Source organism: Fukomys damarensis, unplaced genomic scaffold (genome assembly GCF_012274545.1).
Source record: "Fukomys damarensis isolate Sample0158 unplaced genomic scaffold, DMR_v1.0_HiC HiC_scaffold_30, whole genome shotgun sequence".
Taxonomy (NCBI): domain Eukaryota; kingdom Metazoa; phylum Chordata; class Mammalia; order Rodentia; family Bathyergidae; genus Fukomys; species Fukomys damarensis.
In genome coordinates, this window is record NW_022900942.1 from 4084263 (window position 1) to 4093008 (window position 8746).

Below are 8746 nucleotides of genomic sequence, written 5' to 3' on the forward strand. Positions count from 1 at the left end.
GCCCGCTTCCGGGAGGGGCATCGTGGCGCCTCAGTGTCGGCCCCTGGCCTGAACTGGGGCAGGACCTGGGGGGAGGCACCGGGATTAGGGCCGCAAGGGAGAAGCCAGAGCTTCCAGGTGGGGCGGGCTGCCCCTTCCTCAAGTTGCCTTAGTCTGGTCTCTTGTTTAGGGGATTCTGGTTTCAGCGGTTTGGTGCAAAACAACCCTGTTCCGGAAACAGGAGTTCCTGGTAGGGAGCAGACCCCCAAGGCAGAAGGCGATAACCGGGGACGCTGGAGGGCGACGGATGTGCGGGCCAGGCCTGCCCTGTCACTTAACCCGGTGACAGCCTCCAAGTTCGTGAGCTGCTGGGATCTCATCTGATGCAGAGTGTGGCCAACCAGCCCTGTCTCTGATTTGTCTTGAGCTTTAGGTCCTGGCCAGGCACCAACTGGAGTTTTTTATTTTTTATTTTTAAATTTTTAATTATTTTTGGATTTTTGCAACAGAGTCTCACTATGTAGTTGAGACTGACCGGGAACTCACTGTAGGCCGGGCTGGACTCGAACTCTCAGTGATCCTCCTGCCTCAGCTTCCCGAGTGCTGGGATTACAGGCGTGCGCCACCACACCTGGCTTGGAGGGTTTTTTTGGTACCGGGGATTGAACCCGGGTCTTTGCACTTGCTTGCAAGGCAGGCCACCAAACCGCTGAACTAAATCCCAGCCCTGGCTTGGAGTTTTTTATTACTTTTTGCTGTGCTTGGGATAGATAGAACTCAGGCCCTCTTGCATGCTAGGAAAGCATTCTGCCACCTCACCAGCGCGAATGATCTTCGTTGAGTCTCTTTCATACCTTTGAACCAATACCCTGTCAGACCTGAAGCACAAATCTTATAATCCCAACAGTCTGGGATGCTGAAGGAGGAGGATTGCCCTGAGTTTAAGACCCTGTCTGAAAAAAAAAAACAAAACAAAGATAAAGGGTGGTCGATGTAGCTCAGTGCAAAGGCTATGGGCTCAGTCCCCAGTACTGCAGAAATAAACCCCCTCAGCCACCCATGTTTGAAGTCTAGCTAGGGTCGATGACTGGATCACCCAGGGGATGGCCCAGCCTGTTTAACGCTACTTTTTCCCCCCTACTTGGTGCCCTATTTAATTCCTTTTTATTTCCTGACTGGTTTTTTTTCTTTTTTTTTTGAGACGGGGTCTCACTTTTAGTTCAGGCTGTCCTTGAACTCATTGTAGCCCAGGCTGACCTCGATCCGACAGCAATCTTTCTGCCTCAGCCTTGTGGGTACTGGGACGACAGGCATGCGCCACCATGCCTGGCCTGTTTTTCTTTGTGTTTTTTCCATCTTACAGTCCCATCTCTGAAGTAAATTAGTCTTGGGCAAATCTTGACCGAGTCACTTCACTGTAAAACCTAATCATCAATTCCCCGTTGCTTAGTATAAATGCATTGCAAATGCCCAGGGCCAGATCAGCCCTTCCAGCTTTGTGTGCTGCCTCTACTAAAGCCACCCAGCCAGCCAGCCATTCTCTCGGACCCTGGAAGATCTGGTACTATTTATTTATTTATTTATTTATTTTTATTTTATTTTTTGAGACAGGGTCTCACTATGTAGTTGAGACTGACCTGGAACTCACTGTGTAGCCCAGGCTGGTCTCAACTCACAGCGATCCTCCTGCCTCTGCCTCCTGAGTGCTGGGATTATAGATGTGTGCCACCACACCGGGCTGGTACTAGACTGTTCCTTTTTTTTTTTTTAGGACCTTGCTCTTGCGAGGCAGGCACTGCACCACTGAACTAAATCCCTGGCTCAAGGACTGTTAACTTCTTGGTGGTCTTTTCTTCTTTGGTGCCTGGGAAATAAACCCTTCCTGTGTTTCTGCCAGTAAGAATACTCTGGCCTAGTGAAAGATTATGTCTTTCCAGATATCCGAAGACTGAAACTCAGCATTAAGGCCTAAATTCTAGTTCATTCATTTAACCAGTGCTGTTCAGCATGTATCTACTCCATGCCAGGTTTTGCTTCAGATATAGGGCAGGGCTGAGTGATGGGGGAGCTTCTCAAGTTTGGGTTCATACCATCCAGGTAACAGGAACAGCAAGTGAAGGTGAGGGGGTGCAGCAAAACCAGTCAGGAAAGAACAGGAAGATTCAGTCTGAATGTAGAGGGGTGAGATCATGAAGGGCCTGGTGATGGTGGTATGGACCTGGTTTATGTTCTTGCCATAGTAGGGAGCCTGTGCAGGGCTTTTTCCTCAGTACTGTGGATTGTATCCAAGGACACTATACCACTGAGCTACATCCCAGCTCTTTTTCTAAGTCTTTGTTTGAGATCATCTTACTGTGCCCTTCAAGCTGGCCTCCAACGTAAAGCAATCCCTCCAGTCTTAGCCTCCCAAATTCTGGAATTGCAGGCATGTATCACCATGCCTGGTTTCTTTTTTCTTTTTCTTTAAGACTGCCTTGCTATGCAGTTCAGCTTACCTTGAACTCATTATGTAGCCTATGTTGGCCTCAGAGACAATCCTCCTGCCTCATGTGCCACCATGCCCAGGTCATTGGTTGGTTTTGAGCTGAGCAGTGCCATGCTGTGTCCAATCTGACTTTGAATGATTTGCAATACAGGGGTTGAGCCAGGGCCTTTGGACTGAACTACATCCCAGACCTTTTCAAAAAAAATTTTTTTGAGACAAGGTCTCACTAAATTACCCAGGCTGGGCTTGAACTTGGAGTTCTCCTAATTTAGCCTCTGGAGTGCTGGCGTTACAGGCAGGCACCATCATGCTCAGCTCTGACTTAGCTTTAATAGGCTGCCATTGGCTGCAGTGGATAGAAAGGTGGAGGATGGGAGCAGGGAGCCAGGGAGGGAATTGGGTAAAATATGCCACCCAAGTTACAAAATGCAGTGTGCTCCCACGAGGGAATATTGGCATGAAAAAGAATGGATAACTGATCCATGCTGTAATGTCAGGGAACCTCAAAATTATGGTGTAGAATGAGGAAGCCAGGTGCTGGCCACACAGTGGGTGATACTGCTTGCATGGTCTGGCACAGACACATCTATAGAAACGAATCAGATTGGTTCTAGGGATGGGGGTGATGCTAAAGGGTGCAGATGCTTATTTCTGAGGCAGTGAAAGCTGGCTGTAGTGGTGATTGCCTATCTCCTTGACTGCACTTAAGATCCACTGAATCCTGTGCTCTGCTCAATGAATTATGTGAATATTTTAGCAGGGCTGTTCTATTTAAAAGAAAAGGAAGGTGGTAGCAGCTCAGGGCCAGTGTGGCAGCACGTGTGAGAAGTAGCCAGATGGTCCTAGATGGCCTGGTGTGTGGCTAATCTGGATCAGAGGGGAGAGAGGGAAGACAGCATGAGGATTGGGTTGCAGTGTCTGAGGTGGAGCACAGGCCTGTGGGGAGAGATGTGGAGGATGCAGCTGGTGTGAAACTTGGTCTGGAGTCAAGGGAAGAGGTGGGCTGGAGATGGAGTTGGGGTATCATTGCAGAACTGGTTAAAACTCTAGGATTGGGGAAGGTGGCAGAATGAGTGACAAGAGGGCCAAATCCAGGGTTTTGGGGCCTCGGGTCAAAGCTGGGGGATAGGAGACCAGTGAGCTGGATTGGTCCCTGGCTCTGTGTATATGGGAGGGGGTGGGGGCACTTCATGCTAATTCCATTTGCCATTTCTTAATTCACTCAGCTGGCCCTTGGGAGGCTTTTCAAGAAGGCACTTAATTACTCCCCTGTGTAGACCACAAAGAGCAGGGAAATGGGGCTGGGCCACACCCCCTGCTCTGTGTACACTCCCTTCCTCCCAGCTCCCAGCAGCCACCCTGTAGGGACCGTGCAGGCCTGGTGGGTCCTGGCACGGGTGGGGCAGCAGATGCTCTAGTGTGGGAATCTAGGAGGTTCTTAGACTGAGGCTCGGGTATCAGGAAGGACGCAGATGCGTGTGCAGTCCTGGAGCAGCGCATTTCCTGGGGCAGCAGCCACGCTCAGAGGCTTGGGCCTTCCTGCGCCTGAGCAGCTAGAGGGGGAGGGAGCAGCAGGGGCCAGGCTAGGATGCTGGGAGGAATTGGTAGGGAGCTGAGGAAGACCCTGGGGCTTTTCCATTCCAGGCCAGCACCTAGCACTGAGCCACATCCCGCTGTACTGAGGAGCAGGGATTTCCCGAGTGGCATGGGTGGGGTCTAGTATGGGCTGGGGACAGACTGGCTGGATGAGTGTGGTGCTGTGGGGACAGGAGGACTCGGACTCACACACGGGAGGGAGCTGGTGGCTGGAGCAGAGGGAGCGGACAGTGGCACACAGTTGCAGTGTTGGTTTGCTCTGCCTTCTGGGCCTGTGCTGCTGCTTCCCTGGGTTGGTGGCTTTTCCGGCCTGCACCCCAGTTACTGCTCTTAGCTTTTCTTTTCTTCTGTTCTCAGCAGCATGGCAGAACAGGACGTGGAAAATGAGCTTCTGGATTATGAGGAAGATGAAGAGCCCCAGGCTCCTCCTGAGAGCACCCCCACGCTCCCCAAGAAAGACGTGAAGGGCTCCTATGTCTCTATCCACAGCTCTGGTTTTCGAGATTTCCTGCTGAAGCCAGAGCTCCTGAGGGCCATTGTGGACTGTGGCTTTGAGCACCCCTCAGAGGGTACGCCTCCCCATGGCCCTGCCTGGGTCTGTGCCCTACACCAGTTCTGCCCACCTGTGTGGTGTTATATATGGTACCACATCACTTTCTATAGCACAGCTCTGCTTCATGGAGCTGGAGGCTGCGCCCTGGCCTCAGATTTCCTGACCCCATCTCCAGGGCTTGGCCAGCCTGCCAGGCCTCTGCCACTCACAGGCACTTTCTCCTGCAGTTCAGCATGAGTGCATCCCCCAGGCCATCTTGGGTATGGATGTCCTGTGCCAGGCCAAGTCTGGGATGGGCAAGACGGCAGTCTTCGTTCTGGCCACCCTACAGCAGATTGAGCCTGTCAACGGCCAGGTGGGTGCTTCCCTTAGCCCCAGCCAACATGGCGGCAGAACTGTGATATTCCTGCTCCCTCACTATGGGCTGACATCGGGAGTACTGAAAACCAGAAAAACCGTCAAGTGCTGGTAGCTTACTTCCAGAGATAGGGTTGTTTCCTCTGAGGTATATTTCTTTGATGCGATTAGGGATCAAGAGCAGGTCCTTTGCTCTGAATTACATGCCCAGCCCTGTTTGTTTATGATTCTGGAAATTGGACCCAGGGTCTTTGCACCCCAGGCTGAGCTGGAACTTGGAATCCTCCTGCCACAGCCTGCTAGAGTGCTGGGATTACAGTTGTGGGCCAGTATGCTGGGTTGACATCGTGTGCTTTCTGAAGAGGGAATTACAGGGACTGTGATATCTGATCAGATTGTATTCTTCTGTCTTAGAACTGGGGGCTGAAAACGAAGCTCAGTGGTAGCCTTGTGCACGGCACTGAGTTCCATGCCCAGCACCAAAAAAAAAAAGTCGTGCTGGGTTTGCATCCCTTCTGAAGGTAGATCCTGAAGGGATTTAATGGACAGCTCTGGCCTGGCCCTGACGTCGGATCTTCAGAAAGGGGCAGGGAGATCTGGCATGGTACCTGCAGCATGTTGGCTGGGGAAGTCTTAACAATAACTGCCAGCCTATCCTCCATTGCTGGCCTTGCTACAGGTCCTGTGTCAGGGCGTGGGGGTGGGGCATGGCACTGGAACTGGGCCTTGGTGGCACTGTTGCCCTGGCAGGTGGGGACTGGATGGGGGTGGATTTGGGACCCCACCCACCAGGATGCTGTCTCCTGCTCGCTCCCAGGTATCAGTCCTGGTCATGTGTCACACGAGGGAGCTGGCCTTCCAGATCAGCAAGGAGTATGAACGCTTCTCCAAGTACATGCCCAGTGTCAAGGTGAGCTCTGGGCCTCTGCATGCTGCCTCGGCCCTGGCCCAGCAGCATTTACCAAGCTTGGCCAGTGCTGCCGCCTTTGAGGTTTGTGGTGGTTTATGCTCCTTAAGAGCCTGATGAATTATGCATAGCCCCAGGGGCCTGTGCCTGTCTCAGCCTAGGCTGCCTTTCCGTGGTGCCAGGCTTGCAGGCCTTCCTGGTTCTGAGGGACATGGGCTGGGTGTGGTGCTGATGGGGGCCGCCGTGCTGGGGTGTCAGCATGTTGTGGGGTGCACACCCGCAGTCCCACAGGTAGAGGCAACTTCCTGTGTGTCCATAGGTGTCTGTGTTCTTTGGGGGCCTCTCCATCAAGAAGGATGAAGAAGTGCTGAAGAGAAACTGTCCTCATGTTGTGGTGGGGACCCCAGGCAGGATTCTGGCGCTTGTTCGGAACAGGAGCCTCAACCTGAAGAATGTGAAGCACTTTGTGCTTGATGAGTGTGACAAGATGCTGGAGCAGCTGGGTGAGTGTCCCTGTCAGACCCTGGGGCCACCCCCCCCAGGTCCCAGAGCTAGTCTAGGGATGCCCTTGCAGGCTGCAGGTCCCACCAGCTGTCACCCAGGCAGCCAGAGCACAGCTCGAGGGAAGGCTCTGGTTTTGGCCACCGATGTGCTACCCACAAGCCCCAGCTGAGCAGGACTACAGGGCCCAGAGGAACCCTTGGCTTTTGGTGGTGTGAAGGCTCCAGTGAGCCCGCGGGCGGTGGGAGATGGGTCTGTGTCCCACAAGGAGCAGCCCTCACCCAGTGGCTTCTCTGCCTCAGGCTCCCCTTCCCGAAACGTGGCTTGAGGCACAGTGGCCCAGATGCCTGCGCAGGCTGTGTAAGTGGACCACAGCTACTTTCGCGCCTGCGCTCCCTGCCCGAGTCCAGCCCCTCAGGCACCAGGCTTCTCTTCTCACACCATACCTGCTGCTCACTGGCCTGGTTACCCTGCCAGCATCGTCCTGGCATGGGCCGGGAGGGTCTGGGCCATCTGGGTGGGGATTGTAGTGTGGGGGGCACTCACGGCCCCGTTTCTTGCTCCATGCAGACATGAGGCGGGATGTGCAAGAGATCTTCCGCCTGACACCTCACGAGAAGCAGTGCATGATGTTCAGTGCCACCCTGAGCAAGGAGATTCGGCCAGTCTGCAGGAAGTTCATGCAGGATGTGAGTAGGGTGACACCCGCCCGCCCGCGGTGGCCGTGACCTCAGCGCAGCAGCTTCGGCCTTCCCTGGGGCCTGGGCCGCGCCACGACACCCACACTGCCCTCATGGCACGGAGGATGCTGGGAGGCTGCAGAGGTGCCCACCTTTCCCTGTTTTGTCTTGCTGGGAGCTGAGCGTGGTCCATGTCTGCGCTGACCCAAGCCTCCATCCAGCTTTGGTAGAGCACTGTGTGGAGGTTGGGTGCTGCAGGCTCTCTGGGAAGCACCGCCGGAAGGAGCCCCTGGCTGCAAGGTTCTGGGCAGGCACCGCGCCCCTGAGTGAGCCCTGCGCATCCCTCCTGCTTCCCTTCTACACAGCCCATGGAAGTGTTTGTAGACGATGAGACCAAGCTCACGCTGCATGGCCTGCAGCAGTACTACGTGAAGCTGAAGGACAGCGAGAAGAACCGCAAGCTCTTCGACCTCCTGGACGTGTTGGAGTTCAACCAGGTGACCCCCCACCCGCGCGCCCGCCACATGCGCAGGCTGCGAGGTCTGAGTGGCACCGGCCTCACCACATCCCTCCCCTCAGGTGGTGATCTTCGTGAAGTCAGTGCAGCGCTGCATGGCTCTGGCCCAGCTTCTAGTGGAGCAGAACTTCCCAGCCATCGCCATTCACAGAGGCATGGCACAGGAGGAGCGGTGAGTGCTGGCTGCCACATGGCCAGGGAGTGGCACCCAGGACTGCAGGCTGGGACCTGTGTGTGATGGGTGGCCTCCTTGTCTCTTCCCCACCCAGCCTGTCACGTTATCAGCAGTTCAAGGACTTCCAGCGGCGGATCCTGGTGGCCACCAATCTCTTTGGCCGAGGGATGGACATCGAGCGCGTCAACATCGTCTTCAACTATGACATGCCGGAGGACTCAGACACATACCTGCATCGGGTAGGAGCCCACACCACAGGCTGTCCTCCCCACCACTACCTGGGAACAGCAGAGTGGGCGCTGGCCCTGCTTTGTCCGCTGCCTGACCTCAGCCTGTCTCCCTGCAGGTTGCCCGTGCAGGTCGCTTTGGTACCAAAGGCCTGGCCATCACTTTCGTGTCTGATGAGAATGATGCCAAAATTCTTAATGATGTCCAAGACCGATTTGAAGTGAATGTGGCCGAGCTTCCAGAAGAGATCGACATCTCCACGTACAGTAAGTGGTTGGGACTGGGCCACCTGGGCTCGGGGACAAAGACCTGCCCAGTCTCACTGCCTCCTTCTGTCTTTGCAGTTGAGCAGAGTCGGTAACCACACTCTTGGAAGGCCACTGCTGCCCTCCCTCCTTCCCGTGCATGTCTTCCAGCGACAGACGACAGATGGGTGTCTCTTTTTACTGTTGAAAAGCTGTAGATTTGTGTAAGAATACATTTTTATTATGGAAGCCTGGCTCCCACTCTGTGTGTGTTTTCGGTCGGTCCTCTGCCAGTGTTTCATAGGCGCCACAGGCCAGGCCATAGAGCCCCACCACCAGTGAGCAGTGCCACCTTGTGTATCAGTGTGATATTTAATTTTGTATCAACATTGAAAGGTTTACAGATAAACAAAAAACACAACATCACCACACCAACCTTCAAAACATGAGGCTTGCCGGGGATTTAGCTCAGCAGTTTGGTGGCCTGCCTTGCAAGCGCAAGGACCCGAGTTCAATCCCCAGT

General features: G+C 54.3%; 1 protein-coding gene across 5 annotated transcripts in view; it reads left to right on the plus strand.

The window, feature by feature from the left end:
* Ddx39a (DExD-box helicase 39A) overlaps positions 1–8472 on the plus strand; it is a 19395-nt gene extending 10923 nt beyond the window's left edge. For 3 of the 5 annotated variants that reach the window (XM_010613444.1, XM_010613443.3, XM_033757428.1), the window contains 10 exons: positions 4418–4629; positions 4841–4968; positions 5788–5880; positions 6197–6380; positions 6949–7067; positions 7424–7555; positions 7638–7747; positions 7845–7989; positions 8097–8244; positions 8323–8472. In XM_010613444.1, coding sequence (XP_010611746.1) covers positions 4422–4629; positions 4841–4968; positions 5788–5880; positions 6197–6380; positions 6949–7067; positions 7424–7555; positions 7638–7747; positions 7845–7989; positions 8097–8244; positions 8323–8339 — 1284 coding nt within the window. In that variant the 5' untranslated portion in view covers positions 4418–4421 and the 3' untranslated portion in view covers positions 8340–8472. Of the gene's footprint in view, positions 1–4417; positions 4630–4840; positions 4969–5787; positions 5881–6196; positions 6381–6680; positions 6739–6948; positions 7068–7423; positions 7556–7637; positions 7748–7844; positions 7990–8096; positions 8245–8322 lie in introns of those variants that run through there. The other 2 variants (XM_010613445.3, XM_033757429.1) reach the window with 2 other exon arrangements.
* The last annotated feature ends 274 nt before the right edge of the window (positions 8473–8746 follow it).